The 13,668-nt window shown below is 32.0% G+C and overlaps 1 protein-coding gene across 3 annotated transcripts in view; it reads left to right on the top strand.

Moving 5' to 3' along the window:
- LOC145248088 (uncharacterized) overlaps nucleotides 1–13,668 on the top strand; it is a 119,053-nt gene that overhangs the window by 66,289 nt on the left and 39,096 nt on the right. For all 3 annotated transcript variants that reach the window (XM_080109875.1, XM_080109874.1, XM_080109873.1), the window contains one exon: nucleotides 6,178–6,548. In XM_080109875.1, the coding sequence (XP_079966001.1) occupies nucleotides 6,178–6,548 (371 nt within the window). The remainder of the gene's footprint in view (nucleotides 1–6,177; nucleotides 6,549–13,668) is intronic.

Raw genomic sequence — 13,668 nt, 5'->3', positions numbered from 1 at the left:
GATGTTTGCTGCTGCTGATATTGTTGTTTTGTTGCTTATTGACAGATGACAGAAATAATGCTTTCACTTTTAGTTTAGTTTCGACTAAACAGATATAACTTTCTTTTTTTTTGCATTGTGCTTTTGCAATATTTCTGAGATGAGGGATTCGCCTTGTTTACATCTTTTACACGTTTCGGGCATTTTCCATTATCTTGATCGATGCCATTTTCACATTTTGACCATTCTATTCTCTAAACTTCTTCCAGTGACGTTTTGTTAAAAAGAATGAACCGTTTATTAAATTAGAATATTTGCTATTATTCTAAATTCGTTTTGGGTTGCAACACACGTTAGCATCCCTTTTCTAACATGCAGTTGCCATATTGAATATGTTGTATCATCGTGGATAACATGAGGTTGAATCATAAAGCAATAAAAAAAGATGGAATACTAATAATTAGAATATCAGTAGAAAAAGATCATTTTGAAGCAGCTTAAAGGATTCCAGTTTAACATCTATCTGTAAACCCATTCAGCAATCCATAAATAGAACATCTGATGCTAAACCATATGAAATGTGGAGCTAAGACACATCTGGGCAGCATCAAACCTAATGCCAGGAATAGGATGAGCTTCAATTTCGATCTCGCACCTGTGCAGCAAGTCTTTATTTGTACTTCATAATCGAAGAGTTTCATTCTCTGGTTGCAAGCATAATTCAAAGATAACTTTAATATGGTTCAAGGGAAATAACTGAATATATTGAGCCAACACATTTATTTAATCTTCCTATTTTGTTGTGTGTTCCATGACAGTCAGATATCTAGTAATCAGTCCTTTTTGCTCCAGTTCATTCATGAACAATTGAACTTGCAGCATTTAGGTTGAATTAGCTGTAGAGTATCTCTTAACTAATGCCTATGTCCACTTGGTTATTTATTGAATAGGACACATGGTCAAAGAAACTTCAGAGAAAAGGATAACTGTCAATAAATGAGATATGTCTACTTATAGTGGATGAATTAAAAAGGTTCAGTGAAGAAGGCTGAAGAGTATATTGGCTGAAACATTGTAAATGGCAGAAACCAAGATGGAAAAAAAAACAAAAAAAACTTAACGTTCAAAGCATGTAAATAATTGTATTATTTGTTTTTGGGGATCATGTATACTTTTTTTTTTTTTTTTTTTAATATTATGCGTTTTATGTATTCATTTTTTACTATGAATTTTGATACTTTGTTTTTGTGTTTGTTTAATCTTTGCATGTTTATAATAATGTTTGCATTGTTGATAATTAGTGTCATTATGGCTGTGTATGTAAATATTTTTCTACTTTTTCTTGAAAGGCTGTGTATGTAAACATTCTTAACTTTTTGTGAAAGGCTGGTATATTAATGAAAAAATACACTACAATGATTTGACATTCAACATTTTATTCATGTAACTAATGGATCTTCATTTCTTTAACTAAGAGTTGCTATTTGCTAGACCATCCCGACAGGATGTCTAAACAGAACCAATATTCTGAACCTTACATGACCTATCTTGACTAAAATTTTGGCAGCAATTGGTTTAATTTCAAGTCTTTTTCCAAAGAGGACATCGTAGTTGATAGGAGATATCCCCAGTCAACACTACCACATTTCAACTGGGAACTATTTTTCTCTACCCAGGTTGTCAGAAATGTTGACATAGCATTGAATTTATAAAGTCTTTATTGGCTGTGATTTTTTTTTTTTTTTTTTTTTTTTTTTTTGTTCGCATCTTATTTGTTAGCTGGACATCATCAGTTTTAATCAAAATAAAGAGCAAGGAAGTAGTTAGTGTCGTAAATTGGCCAGACTGGGTTAATTCTGTTACTGTTTGAGTCTTGTTATTTGTGGTTGTGTACCTTCAAAAACAAAGATGATGCAAATTTTATTTCTGAAAGACCCGGATGATGGAGTTTGGGGAACATAAAGGAAAGAGACCTTGTTGAAAGTGAGTTGATATTGTTACATATTTCATAATGCACTTTATGTAAGATTTCAAATGTTTAGACCAAAATTTGTCTGAGTAATTTTGTAGAGAAGTAAATTTCTTTTTAACGATGACTTCAAGTTTGACCCCTTAACATTTATTATTTTGGTCTCAAATCAAAATACAAAGTTTTACCCATGTCCAAGTTACCTACATCTAAAATTTCAAGTGTTTAGACCCAAAATTGGCGGAGGAACTTGTTAGAATCTGCAATGGTCAACTCTTTCAACTTTGACCTTTTGGCAACCAAATTTTTTCCCCAAAACTGATTAAAATGCTTACCAACATATCATTTTATACTGCAGGTCATCTAAAATTTCAAGTGTTTACACCCAAAACAGACAATTGCTATTCATTTGTACACTCCCCTTTTTATGGGGAGCTGGTTTTCCCCAACATATTGAAGAAACTAGCTTGCAGCCAAAGTTAAGTGCGGGATTTCATTCCCCTATGGCGTGATGTTTGACTTTGTTAAATTTACGCACCTGTGTCAACTCATTGACTTAACTTTTTAATCGTTTAATTTCAACCATTCTTACTTCCTCTGCCCTCTTAATGTCGTGGTAAAATATCAAGTTATCACTTTTTTTTTTTTTTTTTTTGCACCTTCGCCTCAAGGCTTCGGGTTCAAGCGTTACTGCCTACCAAAACTTTTTTCCCCTATACACGCACGCCCCGACAAACACCTGGGCAACGCCGGGCACCCCCACTAGTGTATATATATATATATATATATATATATATATACAAATGGAGCAACATATTTGATCAGTGGCTTATGTTTTTTTTTTTTTTTTTTATACCAATACTGTAGACTTACATTATGTAAGCTCCTCATCATCCACTCTCAGAGGAAGATCTACCTTTAAAAAAAGATGTCCAACCTCGATCAGTTATTGAAACAAATTTTAAGAATTTCATTATTATTAAAGTACCCATCTCAAAATCCCCCCCCCCTTTTTATCTATTCTATTTCATGATAGTTTGATTGTGGCAGTGGACCAAAGTGGACTATCTGAAGATACTAGTTTTCTGACCTAAAATGAACTAAAGATAAAATGTTTTTTTTTCCTTTCCTTTTGCAAAACTCAATCATGTTCTGCAAAGTGAAAAAAAAACAAAAAAAACAATTTTCCTATACAAAAGAAGCAAACCAAAACACCATGAATAAATACTTGACAATATAAACAACTTAAAGCATAAAAATATTTTTTTTCCAAAATTACTGGATTTGACATTGAATAATCCGAAAAGGGTTGATATGTTGTAAAATAAATTAATCGAACCAAAAATGTGTAACCTTTTACCTGGCATATCAACTCTGATAGTCTGTTGGCAAGGCTGTATATACTAAAATTTGATGAGCTGATGGTCAGTCAACTAGGTTGGTCTGGCCACGTTGAGAGAAGCGATTCTTGGAGGTGAAAGGCTGAAGGAAAATTTAACAACCCAAGAAAACTTTGATGCAAACTATCAACAAAGATCTAGGACAATGGAATTTCCATGGATTCAATCCTCAAGACCTGCAAGCTTGGAGTATGGAACTACAGACTGCCAGGTTCTTAACCAAGGGAGAAAACAATGATTTTACTCATCAGTTTTCTGCATATTTAACATGAAAAGAAACTGGGATCTTAAGATCTCTATCATACCAGTACTCATAGAAGTAACAGGGCTCATGAAAATGAATTTAAAAAATTACCTAGCGAATATACTTGGTGAACCAAGTGCAACAGATGTTATATAATGGTGTACCGAAAACGGCAGCAAAATGAGCCGTTACCTTATCTAACATGTACAGCACCCATGTAAACGGGTGTATACGTTTCATGTTTGTGACGTATCCTAAATGTATTACTAAATGTCTATTAATGATTTTTCACTTCTGAATTCATTTTACGTTCTGTGATCGTCTAATGTTCATATGCGTGTGTGTGTGTGTGTGTGCCGGATACATGTATTTTAGACATACCTTCATGCGTTGTTGATCTTGTCCACCTGAAATTCATCTTGTTCTTGGAGGGGAGGCTGGAACCTGTTCGGACGAATATTCATTCACTTCCAAGAACGCTGGTTGGTTTTATATAGTTTGTATTTGCTTTCCAAGTGTCTATCGCAGAAGAATGGAAAGTGAATATCTTTGCTTGCGTGGTTAATTCTAAGTCTCCATTCTGAGACATGTCAGCCCTCTCCCCAGTGAAGGGGGAATGATCTGTTAAACCGTCCACTTTGCTCAACGTCCAAACCCCAACTTTCAATGATCTCCAGCTAACCTGATCTACGTAACATATACGTACATCCGATCAGCTGACCAGCTCTTCCGGTAAACTTGTCTACAATATGATTTATCATATTTTGACAATCTTTTCAACATTCTTCACATTCATCTCCCATCCATCTCTCCAGTTAGATAGATAAATAGATAGATCGACACTTCTTGTGTTCAACCTACTAGAGATACAATTATGCTTAAAGGAATGGTTAAAATCTTAAAGAGATCTCTCTGTTGGAGTCTTTGAAATAAAGGGTTAATGTCTAGCATTCAGTAGAAACACAAATAGATGAGAAAAATTAAAGAAATAAATTGTTTTTGTATTTTCAAGATATAGCATTTTAAAAGTAGTGGTCAATGTTTATATAAAGACATTGGAGATATAATTTATGATTGTCTATTCTGTGGCTTCAAGGTAGAATTGTTTACTGTTAATTAGTAGTTGTAGGTTTGATTCCTGACTTGAGATGGTGCTAGTCTAGCCACACTGAAAAGCTGTGAAACAGTCTGTCTATAGGTTATATGTATAAATATGCATGCATATATATCCTAGACTAAATGCTCACCTTAACAAGCATACTAAATTGTAATCCGAGGTCCGTATGAGTGTCAAAATTATTTATAGTACATAAAGATGTAACACAGTGTGGGATATTTCTTTGAATCCTGTGGATTGTTTGTTATTTCTGTCAACAGAAAACGACTGTTTGTCACTCTTCTTGACATGTAGTAATTGACTAATTGGATAGTAACGTTTTTATCGGTGGTGATGTAACAGTCATAGAGATGTATCTTATTTATTTCTGCTTTGTAGCTGGAATAATGGAATCAAGTTAAAAGAAAACAAATAACTTCATTAATTGCTCTGGGATTTAGATTTAGTTCTTACAGTAATTTGTTGCAAGTGCATTAAGATAAACTGCGTATTCCTCTTTCAATTCTCATATGGTGGAGGAATACCTGATAGCTAATTTTCGAGAGACAGGAAATCTCTTGCTTTTCTGCTGTGTACTTTCTTTTTTGATGTCATATCTTGACACTTAATCCTAAGTCTAAACTTTCAACTTCCAAATGGAATTTTCTATTCTTCTTAATTATAAAACCTGATTAGGAAAATATCATTGTTAACCTTATTTTCATGTATTTGCATCTTTGTATTGTTATAAATAAGATTTTAGTTATGACCACTTCCTGTAATGCCAGTGTTTTTGCCAATTAACTCTAATTAAAAGAGGACACTTATTATTTGGTTCTCGTCCAGATTTCTCTCTATATTAAAAAAACAAAAATCTGTTTAGTGTATGTACCTGTAATGAAACAAAAATATCATATTTCCAAAATTACGTAAATTGATCAAGCAATTTTATTTTTAAATAGGAAAATCAAATTTTATGAGTAGTGAAAGAGAAACTGTCTCATCCCCCATTAAAAATAACAATAATTCAAACTTGCAAGATTTATGTTATGATGCCTATGAATTCTCATTAATCACTTAAAGATATTTTCTTTATAAAAATAAAACTACTTAATTAATTTGTGTTTTTTGGAATATATATTTTTGTTTTCATGTGTATGTACATCATATAGATTTTTCTTTCTTTTTATATATTTTTTTAATATTGGAATTCTAGGCAAGAACCTATTTTTCTTTTGATTATGAAAATAGAAAAGAAAAAAATGTTTGTGGGGGAGGGATTCAGATGGAAAACAAAATTCCAGCTCAAGAAAAGTAGAAAGAAAAATGACTAAAAAATGTAAAACTGGAAAGAAATGAAGACTTGTCGATAATGTTAAATCATCACCTTCATTTTGTGTGGCAATTTTATCTTCAAAAACTTTTTCTTTAGTATTAATGTAAATCTGTGTTTTATTGAATGGAGTTAAACTTTTATTCTGTTTTTCAGGCTATCCACAACAGCAACAACAGCAACAGCAGATACCGCAGCAGCAGCCTCAGCCCCAACACCAGCCCCAGCCCCAACAGCCACAACCACAGCAACTACCCCAACAACAACAGCAACAGCAGCAGCAACAACAGCCACAACCACAGCAACTACCCCCACAACAACCACAGCAACAGCTACAACAGTTTCCTGGACCACAATTTAATCAACAGCAACCAGGTTCTTTTGTTGGTGCTCCACAACAAGGGCCTAATCCTAGCATGCAGAACTTTGCATATCAGCAAGTACAGCAACAACAACAACAACAGCAGCAGCAACCTGTACACCAACCACAACAGGGCCCTAACCAAGCTTACAACCCATATCAACAGGTAAGAAATTTTTATTTTTAATTACCGTATTTGATGGCCAATAAACTTTATTTTTTATAAATATTCCAAAAAAATGATCTCCCATTTTTATAAGTTCATTAGTCCACTTTAGATTACTGTGTCGTAGAGTTCTGATGCAGTAGTGCCCTTAACATTAAACAAAAACATTTCACAAAACAAATGTTTATGAAATGGTGGTCCCTTATACACCAACCATGGCAATTTTTTTTTTTTTTTTCTTTATTCCTGTCCGACAATTTAATTGTGCATGCTATATTTGTTTACATTGCAAAGTGGGACTCTAGTCACTAAAAAGAATCCGTTCTGGTTGGTCCCAGTAAATATTGGTTTTCTATGTAAAATACTGGGATATAAAGGGATTTGTCGATGACCAGGTGGTAAGTATTGCTGACCATGAACATCTTAGTTGGTTCTATTTCTTAGTAACACAAGTGCCAGTACAGAATAAAGATCATGTTATTATTGGAATTTTTCGGGGCAGTTTGCATAAAATACAGGAAGCTATTGAATAAGTTTCATTTTTTTTTTTTTTTTTTGTATTAACAATGGCCAAGTTGTAAAATAGATATATTTCTATTACAAAGATTTAAATTTGGAAAATAAAAACAATATTCTTTAGGAAGAAAATAAAATGAATTTGACATTTTTATGAAACTATGCAAATTAAAATTCAAATCAAGAAAAAATACACTGATTGTAAGGTAAGTTTCATGAATAAATATTTATTTTTTTGAATAGTAAACAACTGTTAGCAAACATTCTTGTGAATTTTGTTTTAAAACGTTTTTATGACTTTTTTGTTCAAATCAAAATAAATATTTAGTTTATTTGGAATAATAAACCAATAATAGCAAATAAATGTTTTCTTAAATGAAGTTGGCTGCTATGATTTCACTAGCTCAATGTTTCAGTACCTTTTTAGCATTTTACATAAACTGCCCAGATAGCATGATCCTTATTCTGTATAAGTACCCAAGTGCCTGTAGAGCAATAAAATTACAGGGTTCATTTCTTACCCTCAAAAAAACGATCCTACAAAACTTTGGTTGTTACTACTATCTTTTCTAATGAGAACCCCCACTCTGCCCTCCCTCTGATCGATGATTCTCTTATCCAATCAAAAAGTAGGGTTTGGTATGCTTCTGCCTAGCTAATTTTGCAAGGGGGGTGATTCGATGTCAAACTAGTGCTTTGTCATCATAAAGTATTTTTATATAATAAAATTAAAAGAAAAAATTAATTTGTTTTAAAAAAAAAAAAACTTAAAAATAACCGTGTTTATTTAAAACAACACAAAAACAAATAAAACTTAGTTGTCAATGAGATTATATTTTCATATTTTTCTTAATGAGAAAACTTTAAAATATTTTAAAGTTATTAATTATTAAAAAAAATTAATTATAAAACAGTTAATCAAAAAGAGTTTTGCAAAAACATCATTTTTCCTTAAAAACATTTAAATTGATATAAACCTTAAAAACTTTGAATTGTGTTTATTTAAAACAACACAAAAACAGACAACATTCAGTCGTTAACAGTGAAATTATATTTTCATATTGTTTTTCTTAATTAAAAAAAAAAACATTTTTTTTTAAGTTCTTATCCTTAAAAAAATTATTAGAAAATAATTAATCAAAAAGAGTTTCTTAAAAACGGTTAAAGTGGTTCATATTGTTTTTCTTAATTTAAAAACAAAGTTATCAAATCTTTATAAAAATGTGACTGGTGTGGTCAATGCTGTATTGTCCCTCTGCGGAATTAGCCACACCGTCAAATCGGCTAAGCCAAAATGGCGATGCCGAATCGTCCCATTTTCCAAAAGCAATACTAGAAATGGGAAGTCTACAAATGTCTGGTGAGAACTCTTTCATTTGTTGTTGAAACTTGTTCATTTTAGTTTTATTTAGAAAAATATCTATACCTGCCCAAATGTCAAATACTTTAACTATTTATTAAAAAAAAACAAAGGGCGGGTCGGGGGAAAGAAAGTGTTCCATATTTTCTTCTCTCTTGCTTGGATTTAAAAAAACAAAGTGGCATCTTATATTTTAATTTTTTAAAAATTTTATTCTTCATGCATCTTCGTTTTTAGATTTTATTTTTTGTCTATAAAGGGATGTACACGTGGAGCACAGCCAATTGTTGACGGAACCATATCATTTTATACTGCAGGCCACTTCAGTGTGCATCAAAGAAACCTAACTGAGAAACACAATTGTTTGATTTTTGTTTTTTCAGATTTTTTTAAAGGAAATTAAGTCAACTTTATTTGAAAATATATAAAATAACATTCCGACTCAGACCTAAGGATAAGATGTGTTGGAAAATAAAAAAATATTAAAGTTGATTATATTTTTACGAGATATCTTAATTATTTCTTTATCTTGTTTGTTAGTTATCAGTTTCCATAATAAATTTCCATTTATCTTTCAATATTCAATCTATTATTTGTCGGAATGTTCTATGTATTTTTGATTATTTTTAACTTAAAAATGTCTGAAAATCGAACATTTGTCAGTACTTGTGCAGTATAGTGGGTTTTCAAACAAATACATTTCAGATAAAAACACTATCATGTACTTGCCTACCATGTAATTAGTATAAATTTTAAAAATTACAAATAATGACCCAGTAGAAGATGTGCTGGATTTATTTTTTGCAAAAAGTTGTAGAGGCTGGTGGTCTGGCATTTTCTATTTTTTTCCGATGGCAGATTTCAAGGAAAGCAAGGGAGATAAGCCGGTTTATCATACAGAAATGTTTGCGCAAGTCTCTTATATTAAGACATGATAAAATTTGATAATTTAATAAATTCTAATTTTGTTTGTAATTATTTTTCTATTTGATCAGTTTTTGTATATTTTGGAAATATTAATTTCAATGTGTGTTTCGATAGTGTTTTTACCTGAAATGCATTTATTCGATACTGGACAAACATCCATTTGCCAATAGGTCTCAAGTCCTACTTCTCAGCTGTACCAAGAAGTGTCCGTAGTATAGAATGCCAAATTTACAACTGATGCAACATACTGGCATGACTTTGCAAATAAAAAAAAATCTTTGATTATTCAGGCTACTATTTTTGTCTTAATTGTTTTCTTCACAACATTTTTGTCCAAAGTAACTACTGACTTTCTTTAGGTACATTTTTTTTTTTACCTAGAAATTGTAGCCTGTATATAATTTCAAATTAAAGTCTTCTGAGATTCCGAAATGTAAAAAATCCACTTTGATGAAAATAGTCAGAGATCAATATCGGTTAAATGTAATGAACAGGAGAGAGAAAATTCCCTCATCATATATGAATGCAATTCAGGCATGCGATAATAGAAAAACAAAAAAAAGAAACAGGATTGTTCACCAGATAAAGATAACATTTAACAGCAGCATAAACAGGACAGTAATTTAGGGATTTTAAATCTTCAAACAGTGGACATCAACAGGAAGATGATTTGTATCATCTGTGGATTATTCTCACTACCGTTTTCATCTTGCTTGCACTGAAGATTGAACCTTCAACCTCCAGAGGAGTGTAACTTACAACTGAATTTTACCAAGCAGTTTATCCACTACGTCATGGGCGATATTCAAAATACAATTGCGAATTACTTAGGACTTCTACACAATCATGGCTGACGGAGTGAGAGCTTGCTACCCCTGTGGATTAAAAAAAAAGGGTTCTGTTAAAACTTTTGTGCAGATTCCATAGTTTGAGGGGATATACCTGAAGAAGCTTGGAAGTTACAACAACTGAAACGTGGAAATAAAATTCAAGATGAAAACAGTAATTCGAATAATCCAAATAATACAAATTATCAATCCTCATCTCAAAAATTCAGAAACATAAACACTGCTGATGCAATTCTCTATCTATATAAAAGCCTAGTACGTCCAAGGATAGTCCTGTTGCCACATCTGGACAGGAGCTGCTAGAAGCAGCTTATCCTGCCTTGACAGAGTTCAAAATAGACTTTGTAGCTTAGTGAGGAATGCTTTTTCCCCTTTACTGCAGCCTCTTTCCCACAGAAGAGATGCTGCGAGCTTGTCTCTGCTTTATCATTATTTCCATGGCAAGTGCTCATCTGAGCTCCACTCTACAGTTCCCCCGCACCAAATTTTTACGAAAAACACTTGTCTAGCTGAAACCACTGACAATAATTTTCCCCCTTCTTTATCTATGCCTAAACCAAAATGTAGATTCCATGAGCAAAGCTTCTTTCTGAGAACTGCACACCTGTGTAACTCTCTTCCGTTTGCCTGTTTTCCATCTGAGTACAATTTGATTATTTTCAAGTCCAACATAAACAAATTTTTAGTTAACCGTCCCCTTAAGTAATCCAATTTACCAAATTTCCACTACTAACGATTGCTATATTATCCCATTGACTACTGTAGACTCAGTAACCCTTATCCTCAAGTGGCCTCTGGGCCTTGATAAGTGTTGACCCCTATGGAAAAAAAAAAATAAAATAAATAAGAATAAAAAAGATAACTAACCGGTTAATAGAACAGTGTAATGGAGATCAAAACAAACTAATAAAGTAATGTTGCCAAAATCTAGGAAAACTGACAAAATCTCAAATTATGTATACAAATTATCATGTTTATATAATGTGATAGTCAATTCGGAGAAAGGATAATCTGCTAATTCTATCACACATGTAATAAAGCAAGTTCGTTATACACACATGTGCAAGCTTTATATGGGGGTCTTTTTATTCTTTGCATCATCAATGTTTCTCTTTGCCACATTTCATGAGTAGCCATTGATTGTCTCGTCTGTTTAATTAAAGTAAATGAAACTCTTTTCATTATTACCATTTTGTCTAGTGGTTATTGGAAAAATAAGTTTCTTTTTGTTGGGGAAGAACAGTTTTTTTCAAGATTTTATTTGGAAAGAATGGACTTAGAAGAGGGAGACTAATGTTATCTTAGCTAATTATTTAAATCTTAAACTTTCTAACTTAACGAAATGAGTGATGCAGAGTGATCTGTAACATTTAAGATAATCGGTTTTCTACATCATTGGTTGCATTTCATTCGTATGGCTTCCCGGAGAGACTGATTTGAAAAACTCTCGGCTTGAAAACTTAACATCATTCGTCATTTTGTCTACTGCTTTACCTGTTGCCCCTTCTTTGTTACCCATCTTTTACTCAACCCTAGGAAAGATTTTGTTTCACAGATCTGGGTCATCATACACTCATGATCCTTGTTAACAAAGATATTGAAAAAGAACTATATTGTAAGTACCTGTTATGAAATAAAGTTCTCATAAAATAAATCGCTTAATTTAATCAAGTATTTTTTTTTTTTTTTTTTTTTACAGAGAAAAATCAAATTTTAATGAGATCGATCGTATCATAGCTATTTTGACTATTTCCACGGAGGAGAAGGGGGGATTGTCTTTAAATGAAAAAGGGATTAAAAAAGGACAGAGAAACTCTGTAAAATAAGTAAAAATAAATAAAGAAATAAATAAAATACTGATCTTGGTATTTTTTCTGCTTATGTTTCAAAATCTTGTCAAATTTTGACAAACTTTAAGTAGTGATGAAGTTATCTTTCCTGACGCCTCCCTCCTTGTCCATGGAAATAGCCAAAATGGCTGCGATATGATCGATCTTATTAAAATTTGATTTTCCTCTTTAAAAAAAAAAAACAAAAAAAAAAACTACTTGATCAAATTAAGCGAGCTTTTTTTTTCTTTCATTTTTGAGAACTTTATTCGATGACCGATATGGACAATATAGTTCTTTTTTCAATATCTTTGTTTTTTTAAATATATTTGGTAATTTTTTAAGCACAAAATTCACACTAGCTAACTTAATCACTACTGATGTCGGATTCTTAATATGTAACACACATACATTCTTTTCTTGTCTCCTTCAAACCATATCACAGGTAGGAGGGTTCAGCCATCCAATTCTGACACGCTTGGATTATATATTGACTTTTAACTATTTTATCTTCTCCATGTGCTTAAGTTCTTTTCTTGCTTGCGACTGGAGTTGTTAGGGGGATTTTGGGTCTTGTCTAGAATTCTCCCTATATTAAAATATTTCATTATTTAAAAAAAAATCTGCAAAAACTCCTGGTTGTGCTAATGGGGGAGCGGGGAAGTATTTTATGATGGCTTGGACTTTTGCTACTATTGAGGAAAACTTACTGTATACACTGTTTCGCTTTTTGGCAAAAATGACTTGACAAATTTTGGTTCTTGTCCAGTATTCTCCTCTATTGAAAAAAAAAAGAAAAAAATCTGTATGATGTACACATCAGTGACTAAATGAAAATGTCATACTCCAAAAATCATATAAATTGATCCAGTAGTTTTATTTTTAACTAAGAAAATTAAATTTTATGAGTAAGCGAAGAGGAACTGTCTCGGTTGGGCATCTTAAAGAAAAAAAGATAATTCAAATTTAATTTTAAAATATCTTTTCATTCCATCACAGGTAAGTATATTAGAGATTTTTGTTTTTTAATATATCAGAGTTCTTGACAACCACTCTTTTTTCAACCTAACACCATGAATAAATATTTTAAGATATGAAGAACTTTTATCAAACCAATTGGATTCGGCATTAAATAACACGAAAAGGTTGATATACTGTAAAACAAAACAACTAAACTAACCCTTTCTTTTCTCTCTCTCTCTTATTTTTCTTATTCCATCTTGCCTTTTTTTTTTCCTCTTATGACCAGTCTTGCTGAAAACTGTTAATATTGCTGTGTATGGTGTATGGAAGTTAGATGATTTTTTGTTTCATCAAAGAATGACTTCCTGTCTAATTCCCTCACACACACACACACACACACACACACACACACACACACACACACACACACACACACACACACACTCTATTCTTTCTCTTAATTTTGACTTAGTTGAAACTGATTGTAGTTGTTTTTAAGACTACAAATGTCGTGCAGATAAATGCACAAAAATTTCTATAGATTTTATCATTTTCGGTGCATACTGTTTTTTTTTTTTTTTTTTTTTGTTCCAGGCTGAGCACTTAGTTTGAAGAATGTTTTAATAATCTGTATTATTTGGGGTCTTTGGACTACTGTTTTCATCTTGAGTGTTATT

The sequence above is a fragment of the Euprymna scolopes genome, chromosome 26 (assembly GCF_053919585.1).
Source record: "Euprymna scolopes isolate OS-2025 chromosome 26, ASM5391958v1, whole genome shotgun sequence".
Lineage (NCBI taxonomy): Eukaryota > Metazoa > Mollusca > Cephalopoda > Sepiida > Sepiolidae > Euprymna > Euprymna scolopes.
The sequence above is the reverse complement of the archived record's forward strand: the minus strand, read 5'-3'. Positions and strand labels throughout refer to the sequence as shown.